The following is a 22,365-nucleotide window of genomic DNA, read 5'->3' as shown; positions in this document are numbered from 1 at the left end:
GATGATAAATCATAAACAGAAATCTATCTAATTGCTTCTTGGCTAGTGTTGAACCAAGATATTGAACTGCTGAACTGATCCAACTTGGCAATTTGGCATTATTATGCCCTTGTGTTTTTATTCCAGTATTTTAAATCTAAATTTTAAAAGTGAGAGTACCTGTCTGGAAGTTCAGGAAAAATATTTATGAAGTATTGATACTTATACATCTAAACCAAAAATGGACGAGAAGCAGCAACTGGTAAAAACTGTTGCACAAGTTTCCAAAATAGTTAGTAAGTGACAGTGCCTAAATCAATTATTAAATATATAGGGTGGAATAGAGGAATGCTTTATTGTATCCTTTTCCTTAGTAGCATTTGAATACTGCTGTTTTCTTGTTTGTTTTATCTTGTTTCATGCCAGATGTTCTTATCAGGGAAGACAATGGTGGTGTGTTTTAATATTGATGAGTTGATTCTCCTGGGAATAATAGTATAGCTACCTTCTCAGAATACAAATTGTGGGAGGTTTTTTGTAGTGTGATTACCATAATGCATTGAATTTTAAGTGCAACTCTTTAAAACTGTGGAAAGAACTTTTTGTTTATTATCTTTCTTCTATCTACTTTCAGAGTGACTATCCTTTTAAAATTATGTATTGTGTTTTGGTGACCTTTAAAAAGTAAACATGTAAATCACCAGAGGTACTGTGTGATCTGTCAAAGTAGCATATGCTTAAGCACCTTATAAACTATTAAATAATCATAATATTTCTCTTTCCAAGGTTATTAGTTTATTCATTTAAACAGTTGGAGAACAATTGCAGAGTAATTAAAGTACCTTCCTTTAACTCCCCCCCCTGCAGGAACTTGACCATCGAAGTCCTGCAATTATAAATGATTTGGTGACGAGCCAAGCTTGCAATGCAGGCAATAAAAACCGTGGAAAAAGAAGTGACTTTTATAAAGGAAATACTTTTCACAGAATCCTTCTTAAAGAAACAAGAGTGCAGCAGAAGCCCGGAGAGCAGGCGGCTCAGCGAGCAGCAGCCATTGGAAGGAGCTGTCTGCAGCTCTCAGTGCTGTACTGAGCATGTCCCAGCGGAGCCCAGTGCAAGCAGCACATTATGCAAAAAGGCAGCTCTAGCAGATGGGAGAGAGGCACAGCAAGCATTTGCTTCACTTGCATCACCACCGCTTGAAAACAAACCTGGATCGCTAGAGGGGATCTCGCCGGCAGGCCAAAGGAATGAAATACGGGAGCATGGCTTGATTGTTGAAGGTGTTGCGCTGCGAAAAATCATGGGGAATCAAGATGGGAAGCTAAAGAAAAATACAGGTGATGTGCACGAAGGAGGAGAGGATGCCTCTGGGCCCAAGGATACAGATGGCACAAAGAAGGTATCGGGAAGCAGAAGGGGACTGGGGAAGCATGCAAAAGGAAGTGAATCCGGTAAGAAGAAGGGTAAGTCAGACTCGAGGGCCTCAGTGTTTTCAAATCTGAGGATCAGAAAAAATCTGTCCAAGGCTAAAGATGGGAATAGTAGTTCACGGGAGGATGTTTTGGAAAGCCAGGCCTTGCAGGCTGGAGAGCTGGACAGTACTCATTCAATTGTTACCAAAACTCCAGATATAAGCATCTCTGCGGATGAAGGGGGTCTCTCAGACACAGATGTTGAACATTTTGAAATCAGAAATGAAGCTGTCCCAGCTGCTGTGGAGACACAGGATGGACAAAGGACCAGCTCTGGCTCTGATACGGATATATACAGTTTCCATTCAGCCACAGAACAAGAGGATTTGCTTTCTGATATCCAGCAAGCTATTAGACTGCAGCAGCAGCAGCAGGGGGCAATTAACATTGGAACTGAGGACCTTGTCACCAAAACAATGGGCCGACACATGGCTAATTCACAAGCAGCCCCCTTAGATTTTGAACGGTTTCTTTCAGTAACTACCACTGACAAAGAGAGGAGCCCAGACACTGACGGGGCTTTCCCAGCAATATCTGAAATTGCAGAAAACATTCCCATCTCCTGTGCAACTGAACGTGAACTGAAAGAAGCGGTAAATGGCACAGGCTCTCCTGGTAACGGCTTATTTGAAACACAAGAACGTAAGCTATTGATAGAGGAGCAGGAACAGCTCGTTGCTGGAGTGGATGCTGTAGCTAGTGAACTAGAAGATGATTTAAATAGAACTGCAGTAGAAAACCGGTCTCAGACACGTAGCTCCACACAACCTTTTCCAACCTCGGTAGCAGATGCTGAGACTAAAATTGCTGAAGTGCAGGCTATTGATTTGCAGGGCTCAGTAACAGAGGATGGTATTTCAGATGCAGGCCGTGATCATGCTGCTGAGACTCAGGAAGGGAAACACACTCTGTCAGCCAGTCAAGAGAACCTGCATAATGGTTTACCCACTGAAATGAAGAATGGCATTTTGTCCTCTGAGGGGACAGCAGACAGTCCGATGCTTGGTTCCCGATGCTTTAAGCCCTATCTAATTAATCCTTGTTACATCAAAACCACAACTAGGCAACTGAGTTCTCCCAACCATTCACCTTCTCCCTCCCCATCCCAGAGTCCGCTTTTTACAAGGAGGCAGGAGTCCTTCCACAAAAAAGAAAAAGTCTCAATCAAGAAGCAGAGGTCTGCTAGTTTGGCAGGTTTATTTAGTCGTTCTGCAGACTGGACAGAAGAGGTATCTAATCACAAATGTGAGATAACGCAGAAGGTGGGCTCTGCAGGCTACTTGGAGCACAAGGGGTTTAGAGAGAAACTGCAAGCGGAAAGAGTGCCTTTGACTCATTCAAGAAAGTCCTCAGGGGTGCAGGCTTCTACAGAGACATTTCCCAATGTCTTTTCAGGTGAGTGTCATGTATTAAGGTTTTTTTTCCCAGAAAGTCTTTGAGAATATATATAAAATACTTGAATTCAGTCCTTTGCATGTACTATTGTCTTTACTTGTGCTGACAGTTTTAAAATTGAAGGCCTGGTCTGGCAAACACAGTCACATTTCATTAATGAGCATAGCCTCTCTATTCGGTGTCAGCCTGGCAGTACTGCCAGTAAAGGAAGTGCATAACTCTTTGAAGTTTTTCTTTCTGCTTTTCTCCTTTGTCTAAATCTTGCAGGAAAAGGCTGGATGCCTTAAATTATTCTTGTTGAAAAATGCTAAGAGCTGCACTGTTGTAGGCAGACCAGCTCTCTGCATAAATAGATCTTTCAGATGTGAAGCTTTCTGTAACTGTGATCCTGTTTGGGGTTTTCTTGTGCTAGGCACTGTTCTGATGTACTGTAAATATTTGAGAGCTGCACCTGGTGTTAGACTGAGGCAGTGATGAGGATTTGCTTAGTGCAAAAAGGAAAAAGCCAGGCAAGCACAGATGGACAGCACTACAGAAAGGAACCAATTTTCCCTTCAGAAGGGGGAAAGAGAAGAAAAAAATGTTAATGACTTGAAAAGGCAGCATAAAATGGAGAAGAGAAGGGAAACTGGGGGCAGTACAATTTGGTAGCTGTGACAGGCTGCTGCTCAGGCTAAATAAGGAGACTCATTCAGGAAAGCATTCTTTTACCTTGCTTGTTAGGCAGCTTGCATAGGAATACAGATTTTACAAATTAAATAGTGTGAATAGATGGTTATATTTTCCTGTACTTTGAGGGGTTTTTTACCCTTTCTCTTCCCCCCCATCTGACGTTTCTATATAAAGCTAATGTTTTCACAAACAGAAGGCCTCTGCCAATGGGAGGTATGTATACAGAGGAAACTCAGCAATATATTCCATTTATTTTTCACTTAAGAAAACTGTAGAACTAAGAGAATACAGCGAACATGCCCTACGAGCATCCATTACAAGATTAGAACAGCTGAATCTATAATCAGGTCTGTTTGGAATAGAAGTCTGTTCTAGATGCATGAGCACAGTAACCATATATGTAGCCAAGTTATTTGCAAAAAGTGCAGTGAGAATTTTTTTGTGCTTTTATGAAAACTAAACAAAATGGTATGGTTTATGAAGGGAACAATGACATGATTTAAAAATCCCATGTAAGAAAATAGTTAAGCTATCAACAACTGTTTTGCATAAAAAGACTATCTTGTTTTATACTGTAGATTTTAAAAATTATGTAACTTGCAATCATTTGCATACATAGTTGCTTTCTTTGTGCACATTCTACTCTGCTTGGTGTCACAGTAATACTGGTGAATGAACCTGTCTGGAAACAGAAATTAATTTTTTGCACAACAGCCAGCTCCAGGAGTTTGAAATACTTGGGTAAAGCATTAACATTATTTTCCAGATTCGAATCACAAGAATACTTTCATTCCTCAGTAGTCTTGAACAGAAGTCCCCAATTTCAGTCTTGAAAATTAGAATTCAAGTTTTTATACACAAAAAAGCCCACTGAAGGAGACCAGCCCCCTGTGAAGTCAGCTGAATCTATTTGTGTTTTAAATCCCTTCCACCTGTTTTCTTAGATTTCATTTCAGACATCCCTATCTGAAGTTTTGCAATTTGAGGTGATGACTACTTTCAGATTTATAGCATATAAAAAGCACACTTTTTTTTCTATCAACATTTGACAGCTTATAAACAACTTGGAGAGCAAAGCTTTAAATTGCATCATCAGAAATTAGACTTTCTTCTTTATGGTGGTGCTATGATGGAAATAAATTTTATATGCCAAACTTCAAGAACATGGAATTACTTTTTAGAGACCTGTTTTCCAGGAAACAGACTTTTTCACATTTCCTCACAAGGTTTTGATTCACTTATTAATAATTTTTGTTTTATTGTGTTTTCCCAGCAACACTTTAGACTGTTGTTGTGAAGGGACCAATGTCCAATGGAACAGTAGTTCTGTCTCTTATGGAAATTATGGTGACCCTCATTTGCATGTACATACCAGCTGTCTTTACAGGCAGAGGACAATTATACCTTTCAGTTCATGCAGAAAAGCTTGAAATGAGGGAATGGGAAATGGCATGATAACACTTAATCTCTTTTTGATCATTCTTATTTTTAAAAATATGTTTACAAGCTGAAAATTATCAAGAATATAAAAATTACAAGTAGTGTACATAAAAAAGGGAAATTAAACTTCACATTAGTATTCCCACAGACTGGCTGTCATTGCTGTAAGAGCAGAAAAGCCTCTTTATTTAAACCAGTCTGCACAGTAACAATTACAGAAATAATTTCCTTGTAATTTGAATACTGCTTTTGAAAAATGTTGTATTTTAACTGCATGCATAAGATGCATCAATTCAGGGATTACCATCAGGCTTTTAGAAATAACATTCGTTATAGTGGCTCATTTCTGTCTTTAAAGAAAAAAAATTCAGGTTCTTGCCTAGAGCATCTTGCTGTGCAATGACTGCAGTGTTGTTCTGCATTTCTAACTAGAATCAAGTAAAATATTCCACAAAGCTTTAGTCATTGATTTTAATGACAGCAGGTTCTATGCAGATGACTGGCCTACTTTTGCACTGTGTTGTGGTTTGGCTGTGTGCCATTTGGTTTTCACAATGATCCATGTGAATTCTTCTAAGGCTGTTTTAATGTAAAATGTAGATGAAAGCCAACAGCTGGAATGGTGGAGGCTGTACATATTTTAATTTTGCTTTATATAGAAATAAGTAAAGTATGGTATTTCAGATTTGATGCATTGGCTAGGAATATGGTGTAGACAAACTTATAGGCATTTTGTAATTCAGGCATCGGATCTATTTCCTTTATCATGAGGACAGCTGTATTTGAAATTGCAGTGATAGTAATTACAAGTTCTAGATTACCTGATGCACAGTGGAGTCATGGCTTTTATGTTGTGGTCCCAGGAGGACAAGAGCTGAACTGAATTAATAGGGTTGGCTCTCTCACTTAGGTATGTGGCAATGAAGGATTTGCACTAACATTAAGAGAGTGTCTTGGTGGGAAAAGGAAACTGATGTTTACAAACATTAACATAACTGAAATGGAAGAGCCTAATAGATTGATTTAATAAAAAAGAGTTTATCCTCATGTTAATTTGACATGCAGTGATTGCAGAGGACCTAGTAAGGGTGTCAGTTACATAAACTGAATGCAAGAGTCCCATCAGCTGCCCTAGATGGTAATTAAACTTGACCCAGACAAACCCATGCCCTTTCTAATCTCTGTTGGCTGGCTGTAACACACTTGCTGCATGAATCTCTTTCAGACAAATCATTTATCTTTAAATTTCTATTCAGAGATTTATATTTGTCCTGCTCTAGCTGTAAACAGGAGACAAACAAACAGAAAGTCCTGGTTACCGTAAAACAAAACCTGAAGTCAGTCCCGTGCTTGTGTGCTCATGGCTACTTTCTGATTTCCACAGAGGGCCGGCCTCCTCACAAAGGCCACTTTATCTCACTTTTGTGCTATGCTAATGTCATCTGCACCCACTTGAAGTTCCAGTGCAGTGTCTGCAGGCATATACAAAGGTCTTAGTATAGATAAGTATGTGAAAACTTGAAAAAACAGAATCAAAGTTTGTTTCTGAGCTATAAAGTACATCTTCTTAGATACTTTTTCAAGGTTTTTTTTTTTTCCCAAGGATTTTTTTTCATTCTGATTCATGTGATGATGCACACAATATGTATTTGTTGGCATCCTGAGGAGACTGTTTATCATGCAACCGTTATTTAAGACTACTTACGGTTTACTGTTTCACTGATGATATTTGTTAACAGTAATACAAATGTTTCTTTTATCAGATGGCGGGGTAGTGCAGCCCCCTGTAACTAAGGGAGCTGCCCAACAGCAACCCTTCATGTGATACCGGATCATGTACTACACAGAGTGTCCTCTTTTTGCCTTTTAAACCCAAACCTGGAGGCGGGGGGAAAGGGCTGCAATAGTGCACTCCAACTATAGTAAACTCTGTTTGAAAATGGGCCGCAATATGTTATTGAAAGACTGCTAAGTGCTGATAAGTTGCTTTAATGTTAGGGTGCCAACACTGCAATATGGGAATCGGAGCAACATGAGTAAAGTCACTGGAATGCAGTGCTGCCACAGGCTTGTTTTGATGAGGTCTCATGATTAATGCTTTGATCTTTATCTAGATCTTCACTGGGAGTAGCAGGTTTTGGTCATGGCGTTGAGTGGCTGCATCTCTCAGGAAATCTCTTTCTGAGCAGCAACTCCATTCTGAGGTCTGACTGGCAGTCTGACTTGTGTCTGGAGTAGAAGTGTGCTGTCTTGATTGCCTGCTGGTCTCCTGGGGTGCAAGGGGGGAAAGGAAAAGGGACAGTTTGTTGCTGGAGGTCTGTGCAGCTCTGCTTGGAACTGAGACACAGTACCGGTGTAATATCCATCACACATGGGATCTGGCTAGAACTGGTCATTGAAGGACATCATATGCTTCAGTGATTTTATTTCTGTGAAAAGAACAGTAGATTATTCCAGTGGGAATAGTTATGTGGAATTTAAGTTTGAATATATTTCTTGGATCTAACTGTGCTTTACTATTTTTTAAAATATTTATAAATTATTTAATAGCTTAGGTCGGTGGTTTGCCCATTTTCTTAAAAAACCTGTGCATAGGCCTCTGCAGGAAAAAAAAAATCTATTTCTTGAAGCAGGTCTCAGTTGTTTCCTCCATGCTGTGGTGTCTAAAGAAAAATAAACTTGGAATTGGAAAGCATCTGTAGGAATATTTTAGGCTGCCTGTATATGAAGGATCAAGTTCTAATGTGAATCTTGGTGACAGAAAATGCAAAAATACTAATTACCCAATATATTTTGTTTGTGCTGTAGTCTAACCAAGCTCAGAATATGACCAAGTATATTTCTTATAAACTGCTCCTGCCAAAATTTGAACTTACATAAGGAGTAGTGGTGGTGAAGTGTGTATGTGTAGGTGTTTCTGTGACTGTGATTATTATTAGGTACATTTAAAAGCATCATTCTGTAGTGGCTAGGTGGAATACAACAGTTTCTGGAAACTTACTTTTATGCGTACAGTTTATTTTTTGGGGAGATGAGGTGAGCTGATACAAGGGGAACAGGGGAGAAGCAGTGAGCAGCTGTGAAAGGAAGGCAATGGAAGGATATGAGGACTTTACATTGTATCACCTCATTCCTGCCTCTTCATATGATAATACAAGGCCGGTTGCATTTCATTGAATGCTTTAGAAAAGGCAGCAAAGTGGGTTCAGGAGCTGTGTCACACTATTATTTCCTTTAAGCAGCAGCAACTTCCTGCATTCCTACATCGCAGCTCATGTAAAGCAAGTTAGGGATGACAGAAGAGGTGGTCTGTGTTACCTTGAGTACAAAATGACTATTCCTCATTTTATTTCCATATTGCTACTGTCCAGAATAAGTTTCCTTCACATTGATGGAAATAGCTAGGCTTTCTGACCATGAATAGGAAGTGGATTGTGTTTTCTGATGCAAAACCTTGCTCTATTCTCAGATAAATACAAAACATACCTTCTTTAATCTGTAGAAGCATAGATGATAGATAGAACCCATTAAGTCAGTTAGTTTTGCAACAATAAGATGCAGTGGTTATGAGATTGTGTATATGTGTGTGTAAACAACATCACAGTTGTAAAAGTAAATCCTAATATACATAAAATTAAATGAAAATATATAAATAGAGAAGTACAAAAATGCTTGAGAATTTAATCTCTTTGGTGTCTTGACATATGAAGCTAAATAGTGGCAGGTAAGCCTAGTCACAAATGAGATTTATCATTGAGACATTCTTATTTGTCAGTAAAAGTATGAGTTGTTTTGTCTTAGGATCTGTATGAAATTTATCAGGAGCTCCAGAGCTCTGAACCTGGTGTGAATTTGAATCAGGAGGAAGCATAGGTAACTTTACTGTAGAACTAATTACAGGAGGCAGCTTTCATTCTAGAGCTTATTCGATGCTGATATCTGGCTCAGATGTCCCTCAAAGACACATAGTAAGTAGCATTTACTAGGGAAAAATAACTTTTATCCTTTCCTCTTCCTTGCACTGTTAAGGAGAAAATCACAGTACAAAAGAAGTCAATGCTGCAATAATGCTATAATTTACTACATTAACATCTACTAACAGTCAAGGAAGAAAAGGTGGTTTTCATTAAAACAACTAAAATATAAAAAAAATAAACCAAAACCAAAACATTGACTTCATAATAGAGGGTGTGTATCTAAACACTATTTTGTCATACGAAGAGTCAAGACAATATAGTATGCTGAGAAATAGTTGAGGGAAATATTTGCTTACATCAATGAAAGAACATGAAGGTCCAGTTACAGTAAGGGAGATGTGCTTAGGTTTTATTCAGATGAAGTCTAGAAGAATATATCTGCACAAATATACAGGCATGCATGTATATATTTTGCTTTTTCATGGAATGTATTTCTAATTTTCTGCTTTTCCACTTTCTTCATCTTACCAGTTTCTGTTTATGGATGCAGAGAAGAAAAGCTTTTGTAAATTGTGATAAATTTTAAAAAGTCAGCAGTTAAAGTTGGAGAAGATTGTCAGAGCTTGGGTGCACAGGTCCTGGAGAGGAAAGAAAACTAAGGCAGGCTGGGACTCTAATGTAGGTTGAAAGAAATTTGTTATTTCTGTCCGACTTCAGAGGCTTGCTAGTTCAGTTCAGTTGTGTTTTGTGACCTGTGGCTGCTTGAGCTAATACTTGGATTTACTTCTAAGGCAGAGATGGGCCAGACTGCATTAAATGTTAAATGAAATGTAGAACCATTGGGAATGAAGAAGGTTTACAAAGTTGGGTTGTAAAGAACAGTGTGTATCAGTTTGGACTGACAAAAGATGCTGTTAATAATAGGTGCCCAAAAAGACATCAGAGGAGCTTCTTACTTTAAAGAGCTAGACAGAAAGAATTGTGGCTTTCCAGCAGTCTGTGAGAACCTGGCACAGAATACTGTCTTCACATCGCAAATCACCACAGAAACTAAAAGGGTAAAGATGGGCAGAATTAAATACTTGCTGAGAGGAACCTAAGCACCTGGAGAACACAGTATGACCGTTGCCAAAGATGCATATGGTGCCTAAATATTCAGTAGATAAACACATATAGATTCTCTTTTATCATAATCTGCTATAATTAGGAAAGCTTTAGTAATATACTTCTGTAATCTGGAATAATACTGCATTAGAATCTGAAGAGACATCAAGGTGAAAGGAGACATGCCATACAATGTTGTGGGAGGGTGCATCTTGTTTATCTTTTTAGAAAGGTATTTTTTACTGTGTACTACTGCTGTATTATAGTTGGGGATTTAAAAACTTCAGCTTCTGAAAGATATATAATGACATATAAGATATGGTCTTACCTTTCACTATATATATTATATATACAAAAAATATATCTAGTGAAAGGTAGTGATAAAAACATAGTTTAGTACGTTGTCTCAGCTTACTGTGTTTATATATATGTCGTGTATCAGAAAATTCAGTGTGGGAGAAAGGTGTAAAATCTTAGTCACTGTGGAAGCAAAATTTCAAGGAGACTAATGCTCAAGTTAGGGAGACAGAATATTTAAAAGATTTGCCAATCTGCAAGAATTCTGAAGGCACTGTCACAGGCCATCACAAACATTTTAATATGTTTTGAAGCTCTGGTGATAGGAAAGTTAGAATACGTGCTTTTTGGAAAAAGTTAAATTGTTGTTATTGCAAATGATCTAGGCAATTTTAGTCATCTTATTTTGACTGCAGCAACAAGCAAGGTCTTGGAATGAATCTTGAAGGAGGAAATTATAAGATATAATTAGTTATTGGGCATATGATAAAAGGGTAAAGAAAAATGGAACAAAATGCAGCATGGTTTTAGCAAAGATCAATAAGACTACCTTGATAGCTTTTTATGTACAGCTGCTTTCTAGACAAAGCAAGACTGGTAGGAAGGAATGCATCCAGGTTTCTGAACAAAATGGCAACACTGAAAATCACTTACCTGAAGAAGAAAATGACTAGTGGTTTTGATGAGGGACATCATCATGTTACTTCTCTTCCACCAGAGAGGAACAGCTTCATTTTGGTCTGCTTCTACCTAGTGTTGTGATAGGCTTGGTCAGGCTGTGGAAGCTTATTGCATGATTAATGCAAGAGTAGAGCTGGGTCCTGACCTTTGTCCTGGCATTCATGTTTTCAGGACTCGACCTTTTTGTCACCAAGTGAAATTTTCAGTAAACTTTTGTCTTTCTGTATTATAATACAGATTTCAAACTTAGGAACTGGGCTGGCATCGTGAGTTCATTCATCAGGACCAAGGTCTGCATTAATCAGTTTTTGACCTGACTGCTTCAGCTTTTTTTAGCATGATTTGTGCAAGTATGGCATATGGTTAAGTAATCTTTTAAAAGACCACTTTGGGTATGCTGCAATTGGTGGTGTTGCCATGTCTCCTAGCCAGCACAAGTGGAACAAGCTTTTTTAAAATACAGCTACTTGGTTTGACCATAGGATGTTATGGATAAAGAGTGAGATGGGGTGTTTTGAAAACTTTGTTTGTAACATCCTTTTTACTTCATTAAATCTGGGGTCTTTCCTTGTCTTTTGTGTGTGTGTGTGTGTGTGTGTCGGGGGGAATCCATTGTCAAAGTTTTGCCAGACCTCTGCTGCTTCCATCAGGGCATTTCTGAAAGAATTTCAGTGGCATTTGTATGAGGTGCCACTTTTGCCCTGTGTGCTGTGGTGGCCGTGGGGGCAGCAGCAGGATTCTCTTGCCAGTGGCAGCTTGTGCCCTTCCTTCCAAAAGGGAGCACACACACATGTGTTCCCTGGCTTTTTTGGGGATGTCTTGAGCACTTGAAGCTGTTAGCATTATGTGATTCTCTTTCTGTAACTGCATAATGGACTGCTTGTTCTAGCTGAGTGAGTTGAAATCTCAGTGATACAACTATTCAAGCTCTCTTGTATAATCTGGAATCTGTTTAAATAATTAGTGATAACTGTGGGGCTAAAATAAGGGAAAAAATTACTTGCTTGAGTTGCACAGGGATTGATATATTGTGGTTCTAACTTAAAGCTAGTCAAGAGTTTTCATGGAAAATTTTTAACAGTCAGGAGTGTACTAAAAGATGGGATAATGCAAAGGGAGGGACGCTGAGATGCCAAAAGATTCAGACAGTTTGGCAAAAGTAAAGCATGGTGTTTACTGTGATAATCAGATACAGGACTGACAGATGTGAAATTAATAATTGGTCATTTTATTCTAGTTGTTTGAAGAGTCTATGAATGTAATCAATTCATCAATTGATACATTCTTCAGTGGAATTTAATAAATATATATTTCTGACATCGAAGTTACATTGAACTGTGTGTAGACAGGCATAGAAAACTGGGGGCAAAGGGCCACAAAGTGTTGATGTATGTCTTTTTCCTAATTCTCCTGTTTAGGCAGACTTTCTGGTTTTGACTTCTGAATTTAAGATGGCATGTGGGTTCAGTTCATACCATCCATGTGAACAGAGCCAGGAAATCTGGAGACAGAACATCGGAGAAAAAAGGACAATCCTCTTGGGCATTTCCACACATCCCTAACTTTAGTAGTGTTCTAAATACATGATATAACTACATAAATAAAGACTAAATTAATATAATACATATTATATATAATATGACAATAACAATATAAATATATAAAGAAATCAATATATAACTTCTGTGTTTTTTTCCCTTAGAAACATACATACAATCAGTGAATGCAGATATTAGCTATTACGCTAATAAAAAGAAAAGGAAATATCTTTATGACTGAATTATAGAAATTTGTACCATAACCCTAGACCTTGACAAGTTTTGTCATTTTTAAGGTTTATGTTGCTTGGAAATTAGACTTACTACTTACTTTGTGTTTATTCATAATGGAAGGATTCAATTTTTTTTTCTTCTTTTTGTTATGAAACCATGTTGTGTGTGCAGGCCTGTTGTTTGGTGGGTTTTCCATGTTTTATATAACCAGGCTGTGAGAAAACTGTCACGTGGTTTTTGGAAAGTATCTGTCAATGAACATTCAATCCCCTTTAAAAAAGAAAAAAAACCCCCAAAAGTGAAACAGCTAAAACAACCTCACAGGATGAGAGATCTGGAACAGTTTCCCAACATAAATCAGCAGAGGATTAGAAACTCTGAAGTGAAAAAGAACAATAAATGAAGTCTCTAATCCTGGAATATTGGGTGTAATCTCCCAGGTCAGGCTTCAGGCAAGAAAGAGACTAAATCAATCTGTTATTTTTTTAGTGCAATTCTATAATTATGCATTTATAAATGCAGGACTTGGCTATGCATTTATGCAGGACTTGGACTTGTTCTTTGAAGAGGAGTTGGCTAGAGTACCAACTTCCAGTTCTGTTTCATTCCCCAGGTTCCACATGCAACTTTGAAAACCTCTTCTTTCTCAGCAATCATGTGTCGTACATTATGTCTAGGCTGACTGGTACAGGTTAGCAGAAAAACTATCTTGAAATTTGATAAGATTATGCAATGAAAGGAAAATATTAAGGAAATTTAATACTTTTGATCTTTGAAATATTGATTTTATATGTGAAATAGTAGTCACTCAGTGCCTTGTATATTTGAAACTAAGGAAAGTACATTAAACAGCAGAAAGGTGAAAATGAAGTGTGATTGATTTGCCCCTAGGAAGTAGTTTAGCAAGTTTTTGCTGTGTAGTTTGGGGGAATATGATGAATGAGTAAAACTTGTGAAGTATTTAAGAAGTTACATGTAGTTGCAATTACTAGCTCATCTACAAATATGGAAATCTTTGCAGTATTTCTGTGTCTCGGACGCATTTGTCCTCTTTTGGCATTCTGGGGAACGTTTGGTGCTGCACAGTTCAGGTGCCTTGCCAGATGAATTAGGCCTGATTTAGCCATGACCTTGATGGTAGTACATGCAGAAAAGGAGACAGAAAATATTTGGAAGGAAGGAATGATTTAGAGATATGAGGCAGCAGATAGCCAAATTGCATATTTCCTAACTTTTCAATGCTGTAGAAATCAGCTTTTCTTTTTCCCTGTTTTCTGTTTTGGTTTTTTGTTTTTTTTTTTAATTTATAGAACTATGTTCACAGTTGGAATCCTTTGTAAATGAAAAACCATAAGAAGACTACAACTGTCTTTTTATATTTTGTAAAACTAATAGAAAACATATGCTAAATGGAAATTCACTATTTTGTCCATCTCTTTTTCCTTTTCCTTTTTTTTCCTGTACTGTCTCCCAAAAATAGAGCAAAGCTTATGGTACTTCTGGCTTCAAAGCTCATGAAATATCTTTGCTGTGTGAGCATTTCTGATCTCACTAAAGTGGAAAGGAAAAAAAAAAAAAGAGTAAACTGGGGAAAAGAAGGCAAGCCAATTTCAGCTTTTGAAGACCTAAGCAGTACGTGCATGAGTCACTGTTAACCCTTGACGTGACTCTCGCTAGGGTGTTCAGAACTGGTATTACACTGAAGCTGCTCACTCTGCATTAGGAAAAATTAAAATGGAAAGTCTGCCTCTAGTCTGTATAGGTTAAGATTTGCTGATGCAGCTGCTGTGCTAATGGTGAAAGTGTGGTGTAGCGCTCTGGTTGTTAGAAAAGAGACTTGCAGGAGACTGGCAGAAGGGGGAGCTTTTGGAGTATAACTCATTTTGATCATTTGTCTCAACTTGTGCTCACTGACAGCTGTGCTCCCAGGCTTTTGCAAATGTAGCGTAAGGAGGATAGGAGAAACGATAGGAGACACATCTTTAAAGATAAATGTGAGGTTATAACAGCATGATCCTCAGGGAAACATTATTGCAAGCTCTGCTGTAGTGTGGTGCCTCAGTGCACGCATGTGTGATTTTTTTTCAGTATGTCTGTGACTACAGTAGTTTTCTTCTGTTTCTCTCTTCCATTTGTCCCTCTCCCTCCCCTCAATAATTAAGCAAACACAAATATATGCTCATGGTATTGGTAGTTCTTAAGGATTTTATTGCTTACTCTGTTGTTCCTCAAAAGGTTTGTCTTCTAAGCAGGCTGAACAGGAAAAGAGCTATAATGTGAATTTTGCCTGTATTTGTCTGTGGACAGTACTGAACGTGCTTTCAACATTCAGTAATTCCATAGGCAATCAAGTGTAAGGCAAACCTGCACTTCGGAAAAGTGTACATCCTTATTTTTAGTGTCTGCTTGAGGAGAAAAAAGGTTGCCCTGGAGTATAAAGTAATTGTAATGGAAAGACCAGACGTGCTTCCTTCTAAAATAGGCAACCTCTCCCATCAAAAGTGACTCATAGTCCAGGTCATGACAGACAAGGTGGTTCAGATTATCGGTACTGACAGCCAAGCTCTGTAGCAGTTGCTGCCATATGGAAGGAGGTGTGATACATACACACAGACATCTCTCCAGGCCAAGGGAGAATCTGTGGCAGTGTTAGGCCAGTACTGAGTGGGATTATTATATGAAATGATTATATGCATAGCATATAATAGATATAATAGTTAATATTTTACAATGTTTCATTATTATATGAAATAATATTTGTAGAATGACTTTTGGTGGGGGTAGGCTTCCTTTCTCCCTTCACCTTGCCCTTGAATAAATACGGTTGCAGTAAATCTAAAGTTGAAAATGATCATTCAAGAATACAGTTACCTGCATTTTTCAAAAACAGAGGCAGTATGAATTGAAACCATACTGGGACTTGTGAATTTTCATTCTGCAGTGAATAGCTTACAGGTTCTACAGAGGTGGTTTTGATGAAGAGTGTTACTCAAGTCTTGGTCATAGGGATGAGATGAAGACCTGTAATGTTGTACAGGAGGTGACAAGATCATAGTGCTTCATCTTCATGGGAATGGGAGGAAGCAGCAAATGGCATGGAGGTGGAGAACATGGAATTTGGAAGCTGAGCCAGAAGACACAGGCTGAGCCTGAGCAAAAGTATCACTAAATATCCACAGAAGGCCAGACTACCTGTTACTTCCAAACTTAATTTCATGTTCCCATTCTTTTAGTTAATTAATTGTGTAATCCTTTGTAAGAAAAGAAAAAAGTCTTTTAAACCCTTACTGGGATTTAATAAGTCGTTCTAAGCTCCTAAAAAATAACTTAGGAGTTTGTGGTCATCTTATTTGGTGAAGGGTTTTGGCAAGATCCTCAGAATACTGATTTGATCTAAGGCTGAAACTTAGCTGCAGTTCTTCTCTAATTCAAAACTTAGTATGCCTCCCATCTCTCACCAAACTAATACTTAGGGGAAAGGTAAGAATGGGCTTCAGGAACTTCATGACCTGGGATTTCTGGGAAGAAAAGTTGTTTAAAATGTTAAGTTCCCATTTTTTTTTTATTTTAGGGAAAAAGATCTGAGAGCTCTTTGTTCTTTACTATTTTCATAGCATGTAAAGGCAACCAAGATAAATTGTTTTACCATTGCATTTAAATCCCTGTAACAGAAATCAGCTGGTCATTTAATAATTATGAAATCATTAATCATTTAATTATTCCAGGTTATTTGCAACCATCTTCACCTGTTGAAGGTATTACCCATGTAAGTTACAAATATGAGGTGATTAATGGTGTCTGAGGAAAAAGGTGGTTGTTGCTGCACTTTGTTTATAAGCGAAAGATAAAAAATTGTGGCTCAAAATCTTGCAGTTGAAGTTCACTGGAATTTAGCCTATGCATTAAATATGGCTGTGGTTTTGGTTTTGCCATTTAATGAATAGATTCAGGGATTAACATTGTACAGTCAATTTCAAGCATATAGACACAAAGTCATTTTAATTTAACGTGTAGTGCAAATAGACAGGGTGCTGGAAAACCATTTCTGGTTCCAAACAAAAAAAGTTAAAAGCCTGTGGAGTCCAATGTTAAAGAGTTTTTTTGCTATACCTAAACAAAAATATAAATTTCATCTTGCCCTGAATCAAAATCATAAATGTGACCCCTGCTGTTTCACAAACATCTCTTGCTTTGACACCAGTTCAAGCGCAGGTAAGGTCAGAGAGCAGTGGGGCAGGGGTGGACTCAGCACCAGCCTCCCCAGGCCACAGAGGACTTTGGAGCTGGAACGTTTTTACTGTAGTGACAACTGGCTTTTACCTGAAAGTACATGAAAGGGAAATATCAGATGCCTCTAACAAGGATCGAACTACTTTTTGGTAAGCGGTGGCTTTCAAATGTTGTTCTCCCATGTAGAATAACTTCAGCCCTGTCTGGAACTACAGTGCCATGGCTACTCCATCTGTCAGGTGGTACAGCACGGTGTGGTGTTGTCTCAGAAATGAGCAACGCTCTCAAGTATTGACACACTTTCTTTTGGTAGAGTTTACCTCCTTGGTCCCCTTTAAGGAAAATATGTGTTGTCTTTTTTATAACTTTGGCTGGGTTTTATGTTTGATGTGGGATGGATGGTTCTGGCACATGTAATGACTGTTCAGTTTGATGATAAGCCCTAGCTGGTTAGGTACAAAACTTTAGTGGCTTAACAGTCTGTTCTAAATACACTGCCCAGTAAGTGCTTTGAACATATAACCCATTTATTGTTCTTACAGATTTTTTTTTTCACAGCTGTTCGCAGTGAAGCTATTTCTCTATGCATTGAAAATGGAACTTTTTTCAGCTTGCATTTGGTAAAATGTGTTAACTGAACTGGCAAAATGTATTTCTGTAATTCAAATTTCTGTGTCTGTCCTCAGGTTTCCATAGCAATTGTAAGGAACACACAAGCTGTGTTAGAGCGCAGCTTTATCCGAACATTATTACCTTTGTGTTGAGAACCTTTATTTTTTTGACTCAACGTATATTTGATGCAAAGAACAGCTTAGTAGTACTAGAGATAAATGATTGATTCTTTTAGGTTAAAAAAGTGCTAGCTAATACAATTAAACAATTTTTACTAACCTATTTATTCTGAGACTACTAATACACTGGAGAGAATGCTTCAGGTTCAGAGGGACAAAATGACATAAGTAATACAAAGTACAGTAAAATATATTAAGTTCATTAATGACTTTTTTACATATATACTTATTCTATATTGTCTGAATGCTAAAGTATGTTTAGACAATAGTTAATAATCAAAAAGCAACAATAGTTAATAACCACTGTACGAATTAAACTGCAACTGAATGGCAAGATTCTGAATAAAGTATTTGATCTTGAGCAAGACTGTTAAGAAGTGCTACAAAAAATTAGCAAATGAGTGAGTGGATTAAGGGGGGAATAAAAGGCCTCATTTCCTGTTTTGTCATTTACAGATATTATCCCTGTTAATTAGGTTAAAGCAAAAGCCGGGGTGGGGGGAGGGGGAGACAGAAGGAAAGGAGGGGGCTGTTCTGCTTCTGGATGTGCAGGAGAAGACTCTAAACTTGATAGGATTATTTAAACGTTGGAACATCCAGACAAAAAAATAAAAAGATATATCAAGTCTGACATTCAAAAGTCATGGATAACATTTGAATGTTTAATATAGCATGAAGAAATGTATAGTTTTCTTGCATAGTTCTATTTTGTGTGTGTGCGCAAAGTGCTTTTCCTCTGTTATTTTTTTATTATTATTTTTTCTTCTGTGCATTTTAGATAAGTGTAAAGCATTGACTTCCCCATTCATCCTCATCAGTTGCAGTCTCTCATTTAACTAAACAACTTTCCTTGTTGCTGAACTTACTCAGTGATATAAGGTGATACTATGGTAATATGATGTGCTTTGCCCCAGAAATGCTACCTATTGGTGCTCTGGTGCCAGTGTGATGCCAGTCTTGTACTCTTAATTTTTTCTAAAACTTACATAGCTTAACCTCTATATTTATAGCTAGGAGAATCCATTTATCACAGTAAGAGGGCAGTAGATAGGGTTTTCTTTTAGTGATCTTTTACATCACCACTAAGCATTGGCAACTACAACCCCAAAGAAAAATTACTACAACAAATCACAAAAACATCTGTTGGCAGATAGCTCCCTATTTGCACTTCGCTTCCGTGGTTTCATACTGTTGCCTTTCTTCATGTAGGGGATTGCTGTACATTGCTGCAACTGTGGGTAAATTGTTGTTAAAAATCACAGTGCATATCAGTCAGTAAGAAAGCCTATCTTCAATTAATTAACGATTTTGAAGATTTAACAACTGAACTGTATCTTTAGCTAAATAGAAGGATATGCTGAATAAGCAATTTTGTTGGCATCACCTTATAGGTGGTGAAACCAAGGAACAGAGGCAAACTAATTAGCAAACATAACAAAACTTGTGTATCTTACAAGCTTATCCCCTTGAATGTACTGTATTGCATCTAACAAAAGGCTAGGAAACTTGGGTTTATAATTCAGAATTATCAGATTTTTAGATGTAGAGAGGAAAATCTTAGCAATAACCTCTAACATTTTAATGCGTTGTTTATTTTAGGCTGTAGTGCCACATGAAATGAAAATAATACAGAAACTTTGGGCTAAATGTCACTTATGATATCCTTTTTAAATTGCATCCAGATGTTTAAAAGAAAAATCTTTTTAGTATGTTCAGAAAGCCTGGGAAATTTTAGATTTTGAATAGAATCAACGTTCAACCAGAAATCTTGCATTTGTATGTAAAAAACAGAAGTATTAACATTATCATCATCATCATTATTATTTTTATTATTATTTCTTTAAATGACACTAAAGTGCTTTCTTAATGCAATATATTTTTTCTCGAAAATACCTTTCGTTTCCAGTGAGTGGGTGGAAAAAACAGACTATAGAAACTGATTTAGGTACAAATTGTATTCACAGCTAGTTCATGCTAAAACATGAAATTAAATTTATTACCTTGTCTGCCTTTTCTTTTCCAGTAGATCTATTTAATCTCTTTATTTATATCCTGTAAATCTTAACTTTGGCATCTTTTAACATTTTAGAGCCTAATCAAGCAATTTAATATTCTTACAATGTAGATTTATTACAGCCTGCATGTATAACTAATTTTTGTAGTCTCTTTTTGGTTAACTGCACACAGTATAACAGTCTTTCAAACTTTTAGCATTGTCTCCTGTAACATACTTTATAACATATGCCCTCCTTTCATGCTCTAGTGAGATAACAAAGAAAATACTTTGATCATGAAATCTCGAGCTATAATAGGAATAAATCTCTCCCCACTCTTCAGAAGTTTTACTTCTCTGAATTGCTGCTTGTAGCACTGCATTTTGTTTTGGAGCACTCTGCTGCTCTGGAGCTGTATTAAATACAATTTTAAACAGAATAGTTATCAGGGTTTTTTTTTTTTGTTATTATTCCTTTATTGAGAATTTCTCCAAAGAAACAGAGCACAATTTCTTGAAGACTGTCATAATTTTATGATTCAAAAAACCAAAGACTCATTCCAAGAGTTGGGAGACTTGATTCTATAATACCTTTGTGTGACACCCTTGGAAAAGTTACTTCATTTCTTGTTAATATCTTGGTTTTCCCATCCGAACAATTGTATAATATAAATAGGAAATTGATGCTACAATGGCATCTCATGGTTTTTGTTCCTCCTCCACAGTGCAGCCAACACAATGTACATTTTCTTCAATTTACTGATAAATCAGGCTACAGATCAGTTTGAATTATTGTATAGAAATATAAAATATTAAAGACTTATTATCAGATACTTTTCTCAAGAATTCTTTTTTAATTTCATATTTTTACTTCTAATAGTTGAGATTTTCGATACACATTGTAATGCCTTAATCTTTGTGTCCCGTAGATAGCTACAAATTCTTATTGATCTGTGTCATCACCTTGGCAGGACGAACTCTGCTAGAAAAGCTCTTCAGCCAGCAGGAAAATGCACCACAAGAAGAAGCAGAAAAACTATGTTCTCGCATTATTGCAATGGGTCTTTTGCTTCCATTCACTGACTGCTTCAGAGAACCCTGTAATCAGAGTGCCCAGCAAAGCACACCCACGTTTGATGTAAGTACTGAAAAAGTTATCTTTTGTCTGTTTTACCAAGCGGGACATGATTTATCAATGGCTTATGAGTCCTGAGAGAATTCTGTTAGCCCTTTTAATGAAAATTGCCCTTATGAGAGTGGCCAGCTATTTTTCTGAGCTCAGGTGTGTACGCTTTTGTATCCAGGTAAGCGTAAGTTTTAAAAGGTTCTCCCGTAACTTGCTCTCTTAACTTTTTAACTCATATCTTAGTCTGCTATACTTTTCTTTATTTGTTGTTTTCATTAAGTCTTTTTCTTTGAATCAAAGCACTCTGTAGACTACCGACACTTCAATCCCATAGCTGCTTCACCAAAAATACAAATTAAAGGAACAATAGAAAACAGCATTGCGCAAAACTTTACAGAACCCAAATGGGATGTCTATGCTAGATAATTTTTTCCTCCTGAAAAGACTTTTGGTAAAAAATAGTGCATGGATCAGTGCAAATTTGCTGGCATTCTAGCTACAGTGTTATCTGTGTCTTTAGGCTGTCTGGCCAGAGTGCTGTTATTGGTGGTGTTTGCATACTGTTACAAAACTGCTGTGTAGACGTTGCCTAACATACTTTTCCTTCCTCTTGGATAATGAATTCAACATTAGGATGTCTTTCTATTGTGTGATACTGTACAACTCATGAAGTTTTACAGTGAACTTATTTTTATGATCCCTAAATTAAATTTTATCTTTGACACTTCTTTGTGCTGGCTTATGTGACTGAAGATAATCAGGGTTTTTCTCTTCACTAATTAGCTTCAAAATAATGTACAAATATTAACTAATCCATTAAATACCTTACTGGTATAGTTATGATCATCCCTATCCTACACATTAAGCTGAAGCTTGGTTAGAAATACTCAAAAAATGATTGACATAGATACGAGAGAACATGAGTCTTTTTAAGTCTATCTTTCTCATCTTTCCTGAAGAATAGTTTAACACAACTGGTGAAGGGAAAATGGGTAAAATAAATTTGTCCAATTAATTCTGAAAAAAAACCAACCCGGCTTTCCTAGATTAACCTAGCTTATCTACATTCCATGATGCCTCTAACAATATTCAACCTTCATTTTTTTTTTAAAAAACAATGTTTAAAACATTTTCAAATTGCTTTTTGAAATTAATTGAAAAATGGATTGTGACTATAAAACTGTGGTTATTCAGGCAACTTAAAATCAAACACCATCTGAAAGTGTTTATGGCTAAATATGCTCAAGAAAGTTACTGGAAAAGACACTTTTCTTATTCTTCAGGTTGTTTAAAACAGTCTGGCAATGTTTTCAGTTCTCCTGGTTTTACCATTTATTCAGCTAATCTATTCTTCTTCATAGTATTGAATACAATATTCTTTATAAAAAAGTTTCTCCTCACTTATAAACAGGTTTGTCATGGTTTAACCCCAGCCGGTAACTAAGCACCACACAGCTGCTCACTCACTCCCCCCCCCCCCCCCCCCCCGGGGG

The 22,365-nt window shown here is 37.1% G+C and overlaps 1 protein-coding gene across 1 annotated transcript in view; it reads left to right on the top strand.

The window, feature by feature from the left end:
• Positions 1-852: 852 nt before the first annotated feature.
• Positions 853-22,365, top strand: part of FMN2 (formin 2) — a 162,012-nt gene continuing 140,499 nt past the window's right edge. The window contains exons 1-2 of the mRNA XM_010562944.1: positions 853-2,849; positions 20,718-20,884. Coding sequence (XP_010561246.1) covers positions 905-2,849; positions 20,718-20,884 — 2,112 coding nt within the window. The 5' untranslated portion in view covers positions 853-904. The remainder of the gene's footprint in view (positions 2,850-20,717; positions 20,885-22,365) is intronic.

Source organism: Haliaeetus leucocephalus, unplaced genomic scaffold, assembly GCF_000737465.1.
Source record: "Haliaeetus leucocephalus isolate CR32 unplaced genomic scaffold, Haliaeetus_leucocephalus-4.0 Scaffold162, whole genome shotgun sequence".
Lineage (NCBI taxonomy): Eukaryota > Metazoa > Chordata > Aves > Accipitriformes > Accipitridae > Haliaeetus > Haliaeetus leucocephalus.
This window is presented reverse-complemented; position numbering and strand designations above follow the sequence as displayed.